This window comes from Engraulis encrasicolus, chromosome 1 (assembly GCF_034702125.1).
Source record: "Engraulis encrasicolus isolate BLACKSEA-1 chromosome 1, IST_EnEncr_1.0, whole genome shotgun sequence".
Classification (NCBI taxonomy): Eukaryota; Metazoa; Chordata; class Actinopteri; order Clupeiformes; family Engraulidae; genus Engraulis; species Engraulis encrasicolus.
This window is the reverse complement of record NC_085857.1, coordinates 40771387-40790980: the sequence shown is the minus strand read 5'-3', so window position 1 is coordinate 40790980 and position 19594 is coordinate 40771387. Positions and strand designations below refer to the sequence as shown.

General features: G+C 43.2%; 2 protein-coding genes across 2 annotated transcripts in view; both read left to right on the top strand.

The window, feature by feature from the left end:
• abcc6a (ATP-binding cassette, sub-family C (CFTR/MRP), member 6a) overlaps positions 1 to 14247 on the top strand; it is a 39479-nt gene extending 25232 nt beyond the window's left edge. Inside the window, exons 19-31 of the mRNA XM_063202258.1 lie at positions 107 to 290; positions 506 to 590; positions 1091 to 1208; positions 2154 to 2361; positions 6321 to 6631; positions 8280 to 8479; positions 9077 to 9203; positions 9624 to 9725; positions 10169 to 10315; positions 10614 to 10772; positions 11147 to 11313; positions 11906 to 12100; positions 12852 to 14247. Of these exons, the coding sequence (XP_063058328.1) occupies positions 107 to 290; positions 506 to 590; positions 1091 to 1208; positions 2154 to 2361; positions 6321 to 6631; positions 8280 to 8479; positions 9077 to 9203; positions 9624 to 9725; positions 10169 to 10315; positions 10614 to 10772; positions 11147 to 11313; positions 11906 to 12100; positions 12852 to 12960 (2112 nt within the window). The 3' untranslated portion in view covers positions 12961 to 14247. The remainder of the gene's footprint in view (positions 1 to 106; positions 291 to 505; positions 591 to 1090; positions 1209 to 2153; positions 2362 to 6320; positions 6632 to 8279; positions 8480 to 9076; positions 9204 to 9623; positions 9726 to 10168; positions 10316 to 10613; positions 10773 to 11146; positions 11314 to 11905; positions 12101 to 12851) is intronic.
• Positions 14248 to 14960: 713 nt separating this feature from the next.
• cep20 (centrosomal protein 20) lies at positions 14961 to 18774 on the top strand. The gene is made up of 4 exons (XM_063222438.1): positions 14961 to 15120; positions 15381 to 15578; positions 17927 to 18011; positions 18195 to 18774. The coding sequence occupies exons 1-4, from the start codon at positions 15093 to 15095 to the stop codon at positions 18313 to 18315; spliced, it is 432 nt and encodes a 143-aa protein (XP_063078508.1). The 5' UTR covers positions 14961 to 15092; the 3' UTR covers positions 18316 to 18774.
• Positions 18775 to 19594: the final 820 nt, after the last annotated feature.

Sequence of the window (19594 nt, the reverse complement as noted above, 5' to 3'; positions counted from 1 at the left end):
GTTAATACCGGTACTTTCCAGTTGCAATACTAGCTTACTCCACAAATCTGGCATCAAACCTTTTTTTAATCTCATAAATGTCTTGTTTTTTCTCTGCGTGCTGTAGACGCGTGTCCTGGTGACCCATGGCATGGGCTTCCTGCCTCAGGCCGACCTGATCCTGGTGCTGGCGGACGGCGAGATCACGGAGAGCGGCTCCTACCAGGAGCTCCTCAGCCGCAAGGGAGCCTTCGCAGACTTCATACGCAACTTCGCCACCTCCGAGAGGAAGGAGAGCGTCACGCAGAAAGGTAACCAGCTTTAAATCTAAGTGGGGTGGTGGTTCCTTTAGAGGAGCCTGTGAGGCAACCAGAAAGTTGCAGGCTCAAGCCCCACTCTCTTGTCTGACCCCCATCAATGTGTCCTTGAGAAAGATACCACAAATTGATCGTAGTGGCAGGGTGGTACAAACAAGAATCATCATCTTTTGTTTCCGGATAATCAAATGTAATGTCTTTCCCCTCAGGGTCAAGGAAGTCCATCGCTCGCTTAAGTGTGACCGACTTCAGAGATCTTCTCTCCAGAGATCTTTCACAAGAGCAGCTTATTGGGTAAGGGTTAAAAACTGCATCGTTTCTCATTCTTGAAATGCTTACACTTGATATTCCTGTTGTCGTGTGCTGTGATGGTTTTAAACATCTTCTGTCTTAGCCTAAGGGTTAAAGGCTGCTTCATCTCTGTTACACTATCATTATCAGTTGTCATTCTTCAAATGTATACACTCCTTGAAGACATACTGGGCTACTTCTCAGTGACTAGACCCAGGGATGACCGGAGCACACCGCATACTTTTAGAGGTTTTTTAATTTTTTGGTGCACAAAGTGACTGACGTTTAGACACACCTGCGTCTTCTTGAGAGTCCGACTGGGTCTAGTCACTGAGAAATAGCCCAGTCTGTCTTCATTCTACGGTCTGGACTGTGAGCACCACAAAGGCTGAAGCACAGACATCCTTCCTTTAAGTGTATACACTCCTTGTTCCTGTTGTCTGTGAGTGACAGTAAAAACCTCTTCTGTCTTTTTAAACATGTTCTGAAACGTGTTTCCTCAGGGGTGACAGGAACAGCGTCATCATACAGAACATGGAACAGATCCCAGAGTCCGACCCAGAGCCGGTTCTGGAGGACTTGGGGAAACTAACCGAGGCCGACAAGGCCCGCACTGGCCGAGTAAGTTCACTTCTTAACCAGTTGGACATGCCATTATAAATTTGCCGTTACCAGAATGGCAATGACCAAGTCATAGTGCATTACCAAAGAGGCCCTGTGTTATGTCATAGTAGTGTAGTACTACTATGGTAGCTAACTTTTCAATTACTATCACAGCGTGCCACACAAGGTACAGTGTGCATTATGCCGTTTTAACTTGCAGGGAATCATGCCATGTTTTTCTTTGGTTTATAATGAGGCCATGACATTTAAAGGCCCTTTGCTGTAATATTCAAAGAGTGCATGCAAGCTTTAACAAGCGCAGAGCCCAAATCAGACATGAGGTTATACTGCGAGAACACCACCAAATTTGCCAAAAGCAGTGCAAGCCTCAACACCTGTGAGACATTACATCACATTACGTTGCACTTACGGTAACTGATGCTATGTGGGGTTAGGTGCCTTTTTCAAGGACATGCACTGATGGGATGGGATTCGAACCTGTGAATGTCCAATTTCAAGACCTAGTCCCAAATCGGATTAGGCCATGGCTGCATGTGCATCGACCTACACTACAGAGTCAACCCAGGTTGTTGTATTGTATTTGTGTTTTGGAACGAGGAGTACGCACACTTAAAATCCTTGTCAGGATTACGTTTCAACCATTGTCTGGTTCAATAAAAATCAACTTTCCAAATCCTGAGGCTATGGGTGCACGTGCTCCGATCTGCACTACCGAGTTTATTTATTTCTCCACCATGCTTTTATCATTCCATTATTATTCCTAAACCTTTTATGTGTTTCTTGTGTTTTTTATGTTTTTATGTGAAGTATGTGTGTGTGCATGTGTGTGAAGTGAGGTGTATTACTACTGCACAACAATTGCCCATACTGGGACAAATAAAGCTACTGAACTGAACTAACACAGGTCGTTTGTATTGTGTGTTCTTGTCTCCCGTTCCCCAGGTGAAGTTGGAGATGTACGTGGAGTACTTCCGCACCATCGGCCTGGCGTTCATCCTGCCCATCGTCTTCCTGTACGTCTTCCAGCAGGCCGCCTCGCTGGCCTACAGCTACTGGCTGAGCATGTGGGCCGATGAGCCCGTGGTCAACGGCACGCAGCTCAACACCGACATGAAGCTCGGCGTCTATGGGGCTCTCGGATTTGCTCAAGGTAAGATTTGTTGAATGGAGTTGCTGTTAGGTTTGCCTAGTATTTGCACTTTTTGGAACGGGTAGGCACTACACAGTGTTTGCAGCTGTGTAACACCGTCACCGGTTGTTTTGGCACAAAGTCCCCCACATTTGGGCTTGCATGTCCATGGAGACCCCGGTTTGAATTCGGCCTGGGTCATTTCCCAGCCCAGCCCTATCTCTCTCACCCATTCATTTCCTGCCATCTCTTCACTGTCACTAATCCTTTTTCCATCCAATATAAAGTCGCTTTAAAATAATGCGCATTAAAAAGTTGATGCGACACAAGTGATGGAAAAGCGGTTAAGTCGCTTCAACGCCAGCTTTGTCGACCTCATTTATATCGCTCTAAAAAGGTGGATTGGCTAGAGATAAGTCGACATAAAATTGATGGAAAAGCGTTAAAGCGACGTAGGAAGTTCGTACATGCGCAGTGCTGTTTATTATATGCGCGAGAATTTGAAAGCTGAGTTTGGTCGAGAAAAGGCAGGCGTCAAGGAATGGGGCTGGGGGAAAACGCTGTTTTGATTTTTTCGAAGAAATTGACCAGCTAGCTACTGGGTGCCAGACCGGTCGTGGTTGCGAGGTCCTCTGCTGTTGACAGCACCGGTGAGTGGATTAATTGTTGTTGATGTAGGCTAGTGTTAACCTGGCTACTTTATCCGAAGGGGAACTTGCTAGGCTACTGTAAACTTGCTAATAGATAGCCCTCCTCAGGTGTCACGTAAAAGACTCCAGGTAGTACAGCTGTTTACATAAATGTCTTCTAGGTCTACTTTGTGAGATCTTCCCCCCTCGTATATCGCTCGCACAAGTAATGATATGTTTGTATCAAACAGGAGACGATACTCAGACAGACATAGCGCAGTAGCTAAGTAAACAGAAAGACGAGGACTGACTTTTGCTAATGAAGCTATGGATCTGATAAACGATTTCTCACTGTTTACATTGTTCGTCTGGCTCTGTACAAATAGTTCCCCCTGATGACCAATCTGGTGTGGAAGACGAGAAAGAGGATGAAGGGGATGATGATGAAGAAGAGGGTGCTGGTAAGTCAGGATCATCATGCTTTGAATGTCATGTTATTCATGCTAATATTGTGTAACACAAAAGTGAGTAGCCTACACATTTCTCTGTTTTTTTTTTGTTTGTTTTTTTTAAACAATTCAACATCTGACCAAAGTGAGTACTCCGGCACCCCTATGCGAAAATGCCCAGAAAGAGTCAGGTGCAGGACAATAAAAGTATTAATCCAGTGAAAGAGTAATAGAATAGTCCCGTGAAGTGAATAAAATCTGCAACACTGCTTCTCTTTTGTTAAATTTAGATGTACAAGAATGGTTTGATGTCAAAATCTTCAATAAGACCATTGGGGCACATCATGTTTAAATAGTACTCCTGCTGGAGTAACCTTTTGCCTTGGTCACTGCCTCTAGGTGACTTGTCTGACACTGACACTATGCCCTGCACTTCTTTCATCACTGGTACTCATAGTGCTGGTAGGCCTTCTGCTTGTCAAGGATGCACTTTGCCTGATTAAGACCTGAGGGTCGAAAAGTTACGCTCTCACTATTCAATTTAACAGAAGACAAGTAGTGTTTAGGACTTTATTCACTTTAACTTACCTGTATTGTAAGCATCCAAATGTTGGCAGCATTCATGTCAAACCATGTCAGTACCAGTACCATGCCTCACTAGAGGCATAACACACTGTTGTCTTCAAACTACTCACTTGGGTACTGTCACACGTACTTGACACCATCTAAAACAAAATTGTTTATCTTGGGCTTATCAGTCCACAAGAAATGGTCCAAAGCACTGTGACACTGAACCAAAACATGCCTCACTGAAGACCTTTCTATGCATTTTCAAATAGGGGTTGTACTCACTTTTCCTCTTGTCAGAGGTTGAGGTGTCATTTTGATAAACAGCTTCAAAATATTCTTAACACTGACATCCATTAAATCATTGGAACTGAATATGTTCACGCTTACTTTCAGGCTAATATGTTCCAGCTTAGTTGACACCCTTTAACTTGGATTAAAAAAACCTCTAGTGTAATACCATGTCTCGGATAACTTAATTAAATGTGTTTGTATTTTATGCGTTTCCTCATGTAATAGAAGACTACAGTGGACAAGTGACCATGGAGGATTTAGAGCCCCCAGGCCCCACCCCAGCTGCAGCAGGAGGTAGTCGCCTGTTTCGCAGGCCACTGAAGAAAAAGTCTGTACTAGCTGCATAGAGTCAGCAGCTGTCGGACTTACTGAAAAGGCAAGAGGCAGGAGGAGGAAGATGGAGAGATGCTAACTTCTCTGAGAACGTCCGTCAAGCGCCAGTTTGGAGCATCAGAATAACCCGCCCATTGCCTCTTCAAGCAGCCAAGTGGGCTTACCATTTAATGTTATTTAATATTTAATACTAATTATGAATATTTATTAAATGCATTTTTGTGAAAAATGCCCATGTTTGTTTGTTTGTTTATAATATACATATTCACTTGATGTGAATTCTGTGGTCTTTCACAAATGCATGTGACGCATCAGGTGACGCATCAGGGTATCTCTTATTGCCGCTGCCTCAGTGTCCTCCTCAGCTGACTCGGGATCTTCTCCTCTGCTTTATAATGTTAAATTCAACTCTTCAAGTGTTAATTCAACAGTACATTAACACTAAAATGAGTGGGACCATATGCTCTAAGCAGTGTTGACTTGAGACTGCAAATTTTACCATGTGATAGGCATACAACCTCAGACAAAATAAAAAATCACCTGTCATGTAGGATGTTCATTCAGTTGATGTTAGCTAGTCCTTTTCAGACAGGACAGGTACAGGGGTTGGCCATGGAGGGCGGGGAGGTGTTGCTCTCACGGGTCTAGGCCTACTGTAGTATGATGGCCTGTATGCTGCTCTGTGTCTGTCTGACAAGGCAGTTTTGGGTTGGGTCTGTGATTCATCATTTTTCTTTAAATAAATAAATAAATAAATAAAACCCTAAAATCACTGAATGAACATCCTCCACGACAGACACATACTTTTTTTTTGCAGGGCTGTTTGTAAAATTGCAATTGTTTTGTAGTGCCTAAAGCTAACTTAAAAAGTGCTATTGCCACCCGTTTCCCCAACGACAAAAAATGTCATTGGTTTCAATGAGGGCACTCGTGTTTTGGCAGGCACTCGCTTTTTGGCACGACACCACCTCTGCTCTCCCTGCTCGCAGGGTCAGGCCTCATATGTGGCTCTACAAGCACACATACCTCTCTCGAAACAGATGTTTGCTAACTCGAAATCTGTCAAACTGACGCTCCGTAGCTAGTTGGCACGTCCATCTCCCACCACAACATGCGAGTCGCCTTCTCCGGACTGTCATCCTTTCCTGATCACAATTATTGCGGATAGTATATTGATTATTAATAACACGACACGTAGACTGTCCATCTTGTTTTGTCGGTCAAGGCTATATTCTCACGCGCGATAAAGTCTATTTTTCTTTTGGCACAAACGTTCTAAAAGAGCGACGCAGTGGATGGAAAACGACCAAGCGCGACAGAAATATGTGGATTAACGAGAGGCATTGTGACGTAGCTTCAATGCGCTTCAAGTACTTTTTTGATGGAAAACGGTTCTGGTGCGACTTGTGTCGCTTTAAATAAAATCGACACAAGGTACAAGTCGCTTCAGAATTGGATGGAAAAAGGATTACTGTCACTGTCACTTTAAAGGCATAAAAAGCCGCACAAAAAAATGTTTAGGACCTTTAAATTCTGCTTTCCCCCAGACTGTCCTGTTTATTTCACCCCCCCACCATTGGCATCTTGGGCACCACTGTGGCCATTTTAATTACTGTCAGTATTAACAGCTGTTAGGCTAACTGGTTGTATTGTTTTGATTGTTTTGATTTGATTGTATTGATGTTTTACTGTCCCCCTCCTCCTCCAGGCATTGGCATCTTCGGCACCACGGTGGCCATCTCTCTGGGCGGCATCATCGCCTCGCGCCACCTCCACATGGAGCTGCTCAACAACGTGCTGCGCTCGCCCATGTCCTTCTTCGAGTCCACGCCGAGCGGCAACCTGCTCAACCGCTTCGCCAAGGAGATCGACGCCATCGACTGCATGATCCCCGAGGGCCTGAAGATGATGCTCAACTACCTCTTCAAGCTCATGGAGGTCTGCGTCATCGTGCTGCTGGCCACGCCCTTCGCCGCCGTCATCATCCTGCCCCTCGCCATCCTCTACGCATTCGTGCAGGTCGGTTCCTTTTTTTGTTCATACAGTATTTATACTTTTTTCTGATCTTTCCCCGGCTCTCTCTCTGCCCATTCATTTCCTATCCCTCTCGCACGGTCCTGGCACAAAAGCCAAAAAAATATCATTACATTATTACATTACACTTACAGTACCGGTCACTTTTATCCAAAGAGACTGACAGATATTACAGGGTATTTGCGATAGTCCCTCGAGCAATATGGAGGATGCCAAGTGCCTTGCTCAAGGGCACCTCAGCCTTGTAGGAAATAAGGAATGGAAGGGTGGGATTCGAACCTGCAACGCAACCCTCTGATCTAAATCCCATCTCCTCAACCACTGAGCCACGGCTGAAGTAGAGGTAGTGGAGATGTGAAAACCACAAAAAAGACTAAATTAAATATTGCAACTACAAAAAAGTAAAAAAAAAGAGTAACAAGTGCAATCAGAGATGGTAACTGCCTGAAGCTGCTGGTGACTTTTCTTTTGACAGACCAGACAGACAGACAGACAGGCAAGCAGCCAGCCAGCAAGACAGACAGACAGGCAAGCAGCCAGACAGACAGACAGACAAGGCAGACAGACAGACAGACAGACGGACAGACAGACAGACGGACAGACAGGCAAGCAGCCAGACAGACAGACATGGCAGACGGGCAGACAGACAGACGGACAGACAGACAGACAGACAGGCAAGCAGCCAGACAGACAGACAAGGCAGACGGGCAGACAGATAGACAAGACAGACAGACAGACAGACAGGCAGACAGACAGGCAGGCAGGCAGGATCACTGTCATACCTGGTATGGCCAAAAACTGTACTGACAGCGAGTTATTTTTCATACACATAAAACGATACTTATTCATTCATCAGGTGCGGCTAGGTTCTACTGTACTTTCCAATGTTGAGGTTGCAAAGCAGATGTCTTGCTGTAGGCCTAACACCAGATATGTTTATACTTGCATGGTGCATTGCACTGTGGGCACAGCAGGCCAGGTTTCTTTCCACCAAAATCTGCTGACATAGGCACTTTTTGTGAAACTTGGCTGGAAAAAAACTTTGTGGCTCGTCTGGCTTGACCAAAACCTGACTGTTTTTCCCCCCTTTCTCTTCACTGTTCTGTTCTTCTTGTGGTAACAGAGTTTCTACGTGGCTTGACCAAAACCTGTGTGCTTCTCTTTTTTTCATTTTTCTTCACCTTGTTCTCCTTTCGGTAACGGAATTTCTATGTTGGATCGTTTGGCTGAATCCTGTGTGTCCCCCCATTCTTTTGTGGCAACAAAAAATCTATGGGGAGCAACCAAAACCTGTTCTGTTTCCTTTGTCTTTACGGTGTCCCTTATTCGATAACTGTCTCTACACAGGATTGTTGGTCATAATCAGTGTTTTCCCCTGTTGTCTTTGTGACAACCATAGTTTCTATTTTGGCTCTTTGGTCCTAACCTGTGTGCTTTTCCACCCATTCTTTTGTGGCAGCAGCAACATTTCTACATGGCTTGATTTTTTGTGTCTCTCTTCCCTTTGGCAACTATGACTTGACCAGTACCTGTGTTTATTCCTTTCTCTTTCCTCTGTTCGTCTTTCGGCTATATCATTTCTACATGCCTTGACCTGTGTGGCTTTTTTTATCTCTTGTCTCTTTGGCAACAGAGTTTCTACGTGGCCACGTCCTGTCAGCTGCGTCGTCTGGAGGCTGTGAGCCGCTCCCCGATCTACACGCACTTCAACGAGACGGTGCAAGGCGCCAGCGTCATCCGGGCCTTCGGGGAGCAGTCGCGCTTCATCCTGCAGGCCAACCAGCGCGTGGACCACAACCAGACGGCCTACTTCCCACGATTCGTGGCCACCAGGTTAGAAGAAACCTTTGGATACACGTTAAAGGGCAATTCCGGCCATTTTGGCAAGATATCTTATCCTGATTCTGGCCAAGGGAACTTGGTCAAAGGGGACCCCACGAGAAATGTTCATGTGGACTTCGCGAAGTTGTTCAATTTCAAAGTGCTGTTACCACTGTGGCAAAGCTTGTTGCTGGGGCAATACCTTTTGCACAACAATTATGTTCTTTCTTTTTAATATCATGATGAAAAATCATTTTGTACCTAGAAGGGTACCAGAAATATCCTTCATGATAAACATGTTGTAGCTTTGAAGTTACATAATTGTCCTGCTAATGTAATGCACCAGTGACAAGCGTTGTGCCCATTCAGGTACACAGCGTTACTTTCATTTCTCAGTGTGTGGGAAGAATGACTTTATGTCTTGGTTTGTGGTCTGGCATCAGCACAGTCTGAGCACCACCGGTAGACAGACAGACCGTTTCATTCATAGTCTTATTGTCCTGGGATTTTTACGAGGTAATGATGATGTTAACCAAAAAGTGGGTATTTTTGGAAATAGAATGTTTAAAAAAGTGTCGTAACCGATTTGTGTTCCTTAACTCTCTGCAGGTGGCTGGCGGTCAACCTTGAGTTCCTTGGCAACGGCGTTGTCTTAGCAGCTGCGATCCTGTCTGTGATGGGGAAAGACACCCTCAGTCCCGGGATTGTCGGCTTGGCTGTATCGCATTCCCTTCAGGTAAGCCATAGCTCTTGTGAATAATAATAATACAGTAATACACAGTAGCCTAAAACCAAAGGAAAGTTGTATAACACACAAGCCAGTCAACAAAAGAAACCTTGTTCCCTTTGCGTTTTTTTTTCATCTGAGGATCTACTGCCTTAACCTCAGTAAAGAGTAAGAAAAAAAAAGTACAGCTCCCTCTTGCGTCACAATGTCATTATATTCTCCGTTTCTCAATTAGTGGTTAGCCCTGTTCAAAAGAAACGTTGTTCATCTGTATGATTACCCGGGTTGCACAACAGGGTTGTCTTAAACACCTTGAACCACACCGCAGAAATGTAACTGATGTGTACAGTAAATCTTGATGTTGATCTCTAGCCGATACTGTATGTAACTGATGTGTAAATCTTGTTGTTGATCTGTTTGCATTAACAGGTGACAGCTATACTGAGCTGGATCGTGCGGTCTTGGACAGACGTGGAGAACAACATTGTCTCAGTGGAGCGTGTGAAGGAGTACGCAGACACTCCAAAAGAGGTAAATATACATCAGACTTTTTAAGACTTTTTAAATACTTTAGTACTGCACTACTACAGCCTCACATAGAGTCCTCAGTAACACATTACAACTTGGTCATCGCCATTCTGGTAACAGCAAAAACAAGGGCCTTGTCCTGACAATGTATGGGTTTTCTTCAATGAACGTATCATTAAGTGGCATATATGCATGATAGTGACCAAAATACAGTATATATTTTTTTTTACAGATTATCTCTAAAGAATAAATGCTGCTTTTATTCAATTCAATTCAATTGTTTATTCGGCAAAGACGTGTCCAAATCCACACAAGACAGACAGTACAAATACACATCAAGAGAGACCAGGACAATCAAACAAAAAAAGACACACAAAAAAATGTTATTCAAAAGCCTTTTTAGCATCATTGTCTTAACTTAACTCTATTTTTTTATCAACCTTAAGGCACCGTGGACAGTGGAAGGAAGTTCTTTATCCGTTGGCTGGCCCGAAACCGGGACGATGGAATTCCAGGAGTATGGCCTGCAATACCGCAAGGGCTTGGAGCTGGCACTCAAAGGCATCTCCCTCACCATCCAGCGAAGAGAGAAGGTCAGTGGAACAGTAAATCCGTTTGTTTATTTGTGTAGTTTTTAAAGGATGTACCCTTGAGACCCTTGGATATACCCAAGGCGTTCCTTACGGAAAAAAAAAGATAAATAATACAAAAACAGATAAAAAGTAAACACTACTGGAAATTTCAGCAATTCCTATTTACTTTTCGTCATATTGTGGTGTTATAAAAACACATGAAAACAATTGCGTATTTTGAACTCTTTGTGTGCCTGTATGTACTTAGCATATTCGTCATCCAAGTCCTCCTACTACATCCTCTTCTCTCCATTTTCAGATCGGCATTGTTGGGCGGACGGGGGCCGGAAAGTCCTCTCTGGCTCTGGGAATCTTCCGGATCCTGGAGGCGGCCAAGGGAAAGATCTTCATCGACGGCGTCGACATCTCAGAGATTGGACTCCATGACCTCAGATCACGCATCACCATCATCCCACAGGTACTGTATTCTTGTTGTTCTTCCTACTATGGTTATTATTTTAGAGACTTAGTTTACTTCAGACATTGTCTTTGACCAACTTACTTTAGAATTATCTTTCAATAAGCCCTGTCTATAAGACATACTATAAGACTTACAACTACCTAAACCAGGCTTATCATTTAAGCATCCTGGTAGCGTATCAGTTGGTACTAGTGCAATGCTGTTCTAGTCATTGACAAGAGACCTTACTTCCAGTACTACTGTATAACACTATGATTCTGTCATAGTCTTTAGAAGTACATTATGGCATTGCCATCAAATTTATAACAAGGGCCTTGTCTTAATAGTTTAAATAACACCATTACTTAAATACTCGTTGGAACTTTTTCCAGGACCCCGTGCTGTTCTCTGGCTCGCTGCGTATGAACCTGGACCCGTTCGATGCGTACTCGGACGAGGAGGTGTGGAGCTCCCTTGAACTCGCTCACCTCAAGAACTTTGTGTCCGGGCTGCCAGACAAGCTCAACTTCGAATGCTCCGAGGGCGGGGAAAACCTCAGGTGAGTGAGGCAACAGGGGCTTTTCAGGCTTCACGCTCGTGATGCAGAGATCAAACAACATACAGTACATTAACCATGAAGACATACTTGGATTTAGAGAGGGCTGGATGCATACGTATGTCGTCGAGACATAAAGAATTATTAAAGGATTACACAATTACCACCACATTATCTGATACAGCCTTAATTATCAACATATATAAAACAAAGGGTAATATTGCAGACATAAATATATTGCAGACTATGTGTAATAACTTTAGCCTCAGCATAAACATACAGTTATGCAATATAGTGTACAATAATATATGTAACATCCCAAGCGCCCATGCAGATCTAAAACCCCCTCCATGGTCTCCCAGCACGATAATTACAGAGTAGAAGTAGACAAATAATTGTATATGTACCGTCTGTTGTTTGTTGGGTGTACTGACATTGTGGTTGACCATTACTGAGTAATCTGCCTCTTGAAATGTTAATGAACACAAATAAAACCAATTAGTTTACATGTACCACCTGTACACTTATGTAATAGTATACTAAATGCTACCGACTTTATTTGGTGAATAATCCTCTGCCTGTTGTCGTCCCACAGTCTTGGACAGCGTCAGCTGGTGTGCCTGGCCCGGGCTCTCCTCCGCAAGACCAAAGTGCTGGTTCTGGACGAGGCGACGGCGGCGGTGGACCTGGAGACGGACACCCTGATCCAGTCCACCATCCGCACCCAGTTCGAGGACTGCACAGTCTTAACCATCGCCCACCGACTCAACACCATCATGGACTACACAAGGTGAGAGGCAGAAATCTTTTCCCCCATTTATCAGTGATGGGAAACCTGGATTCATTCGTTTGTAATCCAGTGTCACATATTCCATGATCCAATATGACCTGGAATTACCTGTCCATTGCCTGGTTGAATGATCAACTGGTTGAATTGGAAAAAAGGAAATCCGCACACTGTTGCTGCTCACCGATTTATTCGAACACAACGTTTCGACCTCAGGCGGTCTTCGTCAGGTGTATAGGTCTATACACCTGACGAAGACCGCCTGAGATACACCTGACGAAGACCGCCTGAGGTCGAAACGTTGTGTTCGAATAAATCGGTGAGCAGCAACAGTGTGCGGATTTCCTTTTTTCCTTTACGCACGTTTGTTTTGATCCAGCACCTGTTTTACTGGATGTGCGCGCATCACATACACTTCTTTTTCACCTGACTGAATTGGGCAGGTAAAACTAGGTCATTTGTAATATGTGACACTGGATTATAAACAAATAAATCCAGGTTTCCCATCACTGCATTGTATGTATTTTAGTTTGGCATATACAGTACATTCTCTAGCATGAGAGTAGGAGTGGTGGAAATGTAGCGCCAACACGTGCTCCATGACGCTGTCAGTCACACAGTCGTGTGAACAGAGCGTGTATAGAGCACGTGATGATCTGATCTACAAAAGCTATCGTTGTGAAAGCATGGCTGTATGTATACGCTATCATAAATCTGTGGTTTAACGTGTCTTCTCTATACGGTTTGTTTACAGAATCATCGTCATGGACAAGGGACACATAAAGGAGATGGACTCACCAGAAAACCTTCTCGCACAACGAGGCCAGTTCTTCAGAATGTGCAGAGAAGCTGGACTTGCATGAGTTGTGTGTGTGTGTGTTTTTTTTCTGGCGTAACAGTGACAGGATGCCCCTGCTGCGAAGTGGATGATCGATGTTTGCAACAACAACGTGTCAGAGCCAACGCAGACTCTGTGGGCCTCCGGCCGTGCCAAGTATATACGTACATTGAACTTTAACTCAGGTTGAAGACGGTGCTTATAAGAGCACACAGTTATGCACATGTCCTTTAAGGGACGTGAAGGTGCAGCTTTTTTTCTGTCCTCAAGTTCTGTGGTGGGTTCTCACTAATGCCCACTTAGAGAAAAGGGGGGCGGTTTTGAGATGAAGACAGGTACTGTTTTTTGTTTTGTTGCAATAGTTCTCATGCAGGATTTTTTTCAGACTTGTACTGTAAATAGTTGTTTGTTTATACGTCAAAGAGATACAGCTGTGCTGAGGTGACTCCAACAAACAAATCAAAGTATCACTGAATGGGAATATTACGAAATAAACCAAATCTATTTTTGCATCCGGTGTGTAGCAGCTATCCATTAAAGCAATGAAGCATTCCTTGAGGACTGATACATTCCAACGTTTGGGGTTTTTTAAATCCTGTAGTATATCACAACTTTTGTTATTGCACATTCACAAGATCTTGTGATATGAGAAAGTAGGACAAATATGTTTACTCACATACTGCCGCACAAACTTGACCTAGAAAAAGGCTTTTTGGGCCTGTGCACAGCACTCTCAAACCGACCATTTAGTATTTTACAGGGGAAAGGCGTGTTGAGATAGCCAAGATGTTGGTATCCAAGTATGCTGTGGTGCTTTTTTTATTTTTAAAGCAAAGTAAACACATAAAATGGTTGACATGAGTGGAATGGCTGGCAGAAATATATTCTTGTAGAAAGGTTTTTACAATCAACAAACTTAAAAATTGAAGCAAATGTTAACAAGAGTTTATGATGCCCACAAATCTACAGCAGACTTGATAAAAGACAGGCGAGTACACATTTAACTCTGCACCTCAAACGACTTGCAGTATTTCAGTTCAGTTAACTGCTATATCCTCTGACATTTTAAGAAGGGCAACTGAGTGGTTTGTATTATTATGTATTATTTGATGATGTCTAAAGCTCTGTACAGTAGCTGTTGAACAGTTTATGGAATATAAGAGGAATTGTCTGTCTTTTTTTGTTAAAGACCAAAATGTCTTGTTTTTATACATAAAAAACAAAATGACTTATATTTGCTCTGGGTTGTATATTATTTATACGTTTTCTGAATATATTTAATCTGTAAATTTAGTCATGTTCATATTTTTGACTTTCTGAGGAAAAAATAAACATTTTACAGAATATATTTTGTGAGAATGTGCCTTTTATTATGTGCGAGTATGATGATACACCTGTGAGGTTGTCATTAGCCCACTTTTCCTTTCTTTTCTTTTCTTTTCTTTTCTTTTCTCTTCTCTTTCTTTTTTCTCTGTAGAATTATGGGGTCAGAAAGATTTGAAAGACGAATCTCCATGAGGAGATCCAACTGGTTCTGAATGGGCTATAGGCCTACCTTGAATATTACACATTGTTTTAATCTAACGCACAAAATAAGCACCCTATAAATAGCCTACAAATATCTGGTCCTTGGTGCAATAAACATAGTCCGGTGGTGGCCTACTGGATTATAGGCCTAGGCCTACTAGCCTAGTCTAGGGGCAAAAGGCTACTACTTCCATGATGTGTGAAAATCACAAACAAGTCCATTTGGCAATTAGAACTAGCCTATCACTCAGTGATTTCTATTAGGCTACTCTACTGGTAGGCCTACCAGTGTAGGCCATTGCCAACAAAGAGAAAGTCCTAATCAGTGCCATCAGTTTTTTCTCCATTATACATCAGACTTAATATACGTCCCGTACTTAACTTTTGTGACATGCATTAAAATAGTTTCAGTACAGTAGGCCTGTAGTACACATAACCTCCACCAAGTGGCTCCAAAGGTAAACAAAGCCGATGCGGCGCCTGTGTAGCCTACGCCGCGCACTTTGCGGCTTGACAGAGAGCGCTTCTGTGCCGACTGGCTGACTGCAACTACGGTGTTTTTCTGCAACAGTGTGAGTGGGAGAGAGTCGTCTCTGCTTTGTGTGATAGCCTAACAGAAAAAAAATAAGAATGTCGTCGATAACGGAGTTGAAGTGTGGTAAGTAAGGCTTAACCGTGAATACATTTATGTTGATGAAAATGATATCACAACGAGCTGTAACTTCATAAGTCACAATGTAGCTTGTTAGCATACTTAGCATGCTGCTGGTGGTAGCTACTAGCAAACATAAACAGTAGTGATGACAACAACAGCGCAGACAGAAATGGTTCACTTTGGCATGCTTACAGTTTGTTGCAAAGCTGAAAAGGGCATGTGCTTGCTGTATACTAAGCTGCCATATGATCTACTGTTTCAAGCTCTCAGGGAAACCCTGGAAGCACGAGGAGTGATGGGACAACTGAAAGCAAGAATCCGTGCAGAAGTGTTCAAAGCATTGGACGACCAGAGCGAGCAGCGCCCTCCCTTGTCGCACGAGAATCTGCTCATCAATGAGCTCATACGCGAGTATTTGGAATTCAACAAGTATCACTACACCGCATCGGTGCTTACAGCAGGTAGTTCATCCAATAGCCCACACACACCAATATCCACTCACTCATTCTCTCTCTCTCTCTCTCTCTCTCTCTCTCTCTCTCTCTCTCTCTCTCTCTCTCTCTCTCTCTCTCTCTCTCTCTCTCTCTCTCTCTCTCTCTCACACACACACACACACAGCCAACACAGTCAGTCCAGTCCAGTCCACAGTCACTCAGTCCATAGCATGTTCTTCCACATATGACTCAGGCAGGCAGCCCATGTCACCCCCCACAGCCGCCATTCTCCTGGGCGCCTGCAGACTTGACCAGTAAGGTACGCACCAACACCCCCCCCCCCCAAAAAAAAAAAAAAAAACACCGGAGAAATGACAGCGGACGATGATACCGGAGGAGAAAAAAAACATAGGATTGGAGTATGTCTGGGGTGGTTTTCTTTATCAGTTGTCAATTTTTCTTATTGCTTTAGGCTAGGAAACAAGGTAACTTGTTGACGTTGACAATTAAGGTGTTGGCCTATACGGTTTTGAAAACCTTTTGGCTATATTGGCGTTTCACTTCTTTTTGTGCAGCCATGCATACGCTTACTATTACTTTTTTTTTTTTTTTTAACTGCGACATTGAACTGCAGCGACTTCCCCGACTATGCTACTAGGAAGGCCTGCATGCACTTGTGTTCTCTCTCGTGCATGGGGATGAAACAAGTATGGCAGACGCCATATCATTAGATACAACTTTTCAAGCGTTAGGCTATACTTTTCGACTCGGGTAGAAAGTTGGCGCAGAGGTGTCTGCTGCAGCATGATGAATGAAGTTCACGTCACAATGGCTGAGCTGGGACCATAAAAAGCCCGGGCACGTTGTGCAAGAAAAGGCAGACAGCGACTACATCAGCCTGTTAACCCACCGGGGAGTGCACTGAATGTTAGTCCAGGCTGATAACAAATGCGCAATAGAGACAGAGCACAAGAGAACCACCGACGCACTCGCACACAAATCGCAGAATGCTGTTCATGTCAGCAAACAGGAAAACGTGCGCAATAAGCATTAGAAAACACCCAAACTGCATGTCATCAAAACATGCAGAATTGCTTTAGAACTAAATGCTTTCCCGAACATAATGTCACACATAGCTAACCAGCTGTCAGTGCTGCCGTCCGAAGCTAGGAGGCTACAAAGCAAAGTTCCGTACCTCTCATAAAACCGTCTCTGTAGTAAGCCACAATACACAGAACGGTAACCAAAATACTTTAAATATGACACAAGCAAAGTACCCTATAATATTTGCCGCGGCGGGCTCAGTGATGAATGAAACAGCTTAGCCTACCTGTTACTGCTACCATCCAATGCCTTCGTCCTAGCCCACATGACAACTGGATTTTGGCTACGATTGAAACTTGTCACTTTCAAGACATTAACTTCGGTTATTTGATTTTTCTGCCATCAGCGACGCCACGACATCCTATGTGTTATTCCAAGTGGGAAATGGAGAGCTGTCTTTGCTAACTAGAACTACTAGACTTAAATTTGTGGGCTATGTCTGACTGGAGGTAGCCGCTCAAGTTAGAATTCCGCTGATGGAACTAGAACTTGTTGCTGTATCTTTTTTCAGGAGCGCGCGAGTTTTACGCACAGAAGCAAAAAGCAGGCTATCTGCCTTTGTAAATTAATGGTGCCCAACCATAGTCTCTGCTCTTTAATTTGCTTCATTCTGTTTCTTCTCATATAATATGTTGCATTGTCACAACATTCATAGAAGACACAATAGGCGTAATATTTATTAAAAAAAAAAAAAAAAAAACTTCCTCCACTGGTGAAGGTACGCACAGTGCGTACGGCCGTACGGCTCCAGGCGCCCTTGCCGACATTAGCCACCCTCTTCATCACACATAGACTACCTACATGCACAGCTGTCATGTATGTGGACAACTCAAATTCCACCTCTGCAAATGATAGGCTACTGTTAGTCTATGAGTATTGTATTTCTTTGTATGTGGCTCTCAGTCCATTTAATTCTAATTTTAAAACATTTTAAAAACAAGTCCAACAGGCCGACAACGATACTTCCAAACAGATATGATCCCAAGAGTTCAAGAAGAGCAAAAATGTTCATTGGGAATCATATTTCAGTTGTTAATTATCATTTTGAAGCAGTTTTCAATGATTGGGAAAACACGTCACGGCGGACGAACCACAAACAGACAAAGCCTCATATAGAGATGCGTGGACACATCTAAAAACTCAAAAACATATCAGGTCAAAAACATCAATTATACAAAGGACATAGGCTAGAGCCAAGCAGCACCCCCTCTTTGCACTTGCCTGTAGTAATATTAGCACTGCCTTTCATACTGTACTTGTTGCTCTTTCAGAGTCTGGCCAGCCTGAGGTCCCTCTGGATAGGCAGTTTGTGGCTAATGAACTAAACGTTGTGGAGGATCCAGTAGCTAAAACAATGTGAGTATATTTTTGCATGTACAACATTCACACTGATTTTGAAAAAAATGCATAAGGGGCTCAATTGAAAAAAGAAACTGCTGGTAAAATAAGGGACAAATAAAGTAGAAATATAACAAAATCATAACTTTATTTATTTTGAAATGTAGCCTTAAGGGTACTCATTTCTCTCCTCCCCCACAGGCCGCTTCTTTACGGCTTACTCTCCCATTTCCTCCAGAGCGGAAACAGTAAGGATAAACTGTTCCTCAGAAGCTCTGCAGCTCCCTCCGCCTCACAAAAGCCCAGCACCAAGGACAACTGAACTGAGTTACGTGTTGTCTGTTCAGAGGCAGTGTTGGGTATTCCAGCTTCAGGGGGCCTATACTACAAAGCTGGTTCAGGAGTAAACCAGGTTAAGTTAACTGGTAAATCATCTAATAGAAGAACCTGGAGTCCTCATAATTGTAATGTTTAAGTAATTGGTGTAATCCGATTATCTGTGATTTCACTAATTAACTGGTGCAGGGAATGGATGGAACACATAGTGGGTGCTGGACTGTAACTTCGAGTCGGATCACCCAACAATGCACAGTGACCAATTATTGCTGTAAATTCAGGGGTCTGTTTTATGGCAAGAATGTAAGGGGAGGGGGGGGGGGGGGGTGGATAGGCTGCTTCTGTGCACATTCCTTTTGTCAAGATACTTTATATTTTTGTTCTTAAAAAGTTTTATTTTGTATTTATTTTATTACATCAATTAAATTTGAATTTGGTAACACAATGTCGTTCCTGTCTTAAAATGTAGGACAAACTGTTCAAGTATTGGGTTTTAATATTCACTGATAGAGCTTTATTACCATTGTACTACACCACTATGACAATACACAGGGCCTTTTAGTAATACATTACAACATGGTCAATGGCATTCAGGTAACAGCTAACAGGGGCCGTGTCTTACTGGGTTAAGTTTATTACAGTGTAATTGTAATGTACTGTGAAGTCAGTGATATCAGTCTCATTCCATGAAATTACCAAATGACCACACGAGGGCAGCAGCATTACATACGTAGGGCAGGCAGGAACGGTAATCAAGGCGCATCTCAAAGGAGAATGATATTCTCCGGTGATCTTAAAAGCGGGATCAGATCAGTAAGGAAAGCACCAAAGCACTTGGCACCCACCCACTTCACTTCTCTTCTCCTCCAAAGAAATAATTAATCAAGAGTTGAACCTTCCCTGCGATAAAACATTAATCTTTTCGCACAACTATTTCAAAATAAAGTAGTGATCAACACTTCTCTATCAGGAAGATCATTTGGAGAGATGCATTTATCCTTGTGTATTCTACTGCACATGCAGAGGAAAAAACAAACATACATTCAAGTCAAAATATGTTGCTCTCACAGTATGATTTTTCCATCCTTCAGGCCAGGGGGCATTTTGCTGTTTTTAGCCACTTCCCTTGCTATAATTTTTATTTAGACCACCCTCAGTAGACCATTAGTGAAAACGAACCCATTGGTGTCTTCTAGTAGAAAGATCTACCACAGTCTGATTGACTTCTTTGGTCTACTTTAGTGTTTCTCAATGGGGACTCTACA

What these genes read in the sequence shown, in the direction of transcription:
- cep20 (XM_063222438.1), top strand. Translation starts at nt 15,093, where the DNA reads ATGTCGTCGATAACGGAGTTGAAGTGTG. An exon ending in CGCATCGGTGCTTACAGCAG is followed by an intron (nt 15,579 to 17,926) that starts GTAGTTCATCCA and finishes TTGCTCTTTCAG; the next exon opens with AGTCTGGCCAGCCTGAGGTC. An exon ending in GATCCAGTAGCTAAAACAAT is followed by an intron (nt 18,012 to 18,194) that starts GTGAGTATATTT and finishes CCTCCCCCACAG; the next exon opens with GCCGCTTCTTTACGGCTTAC.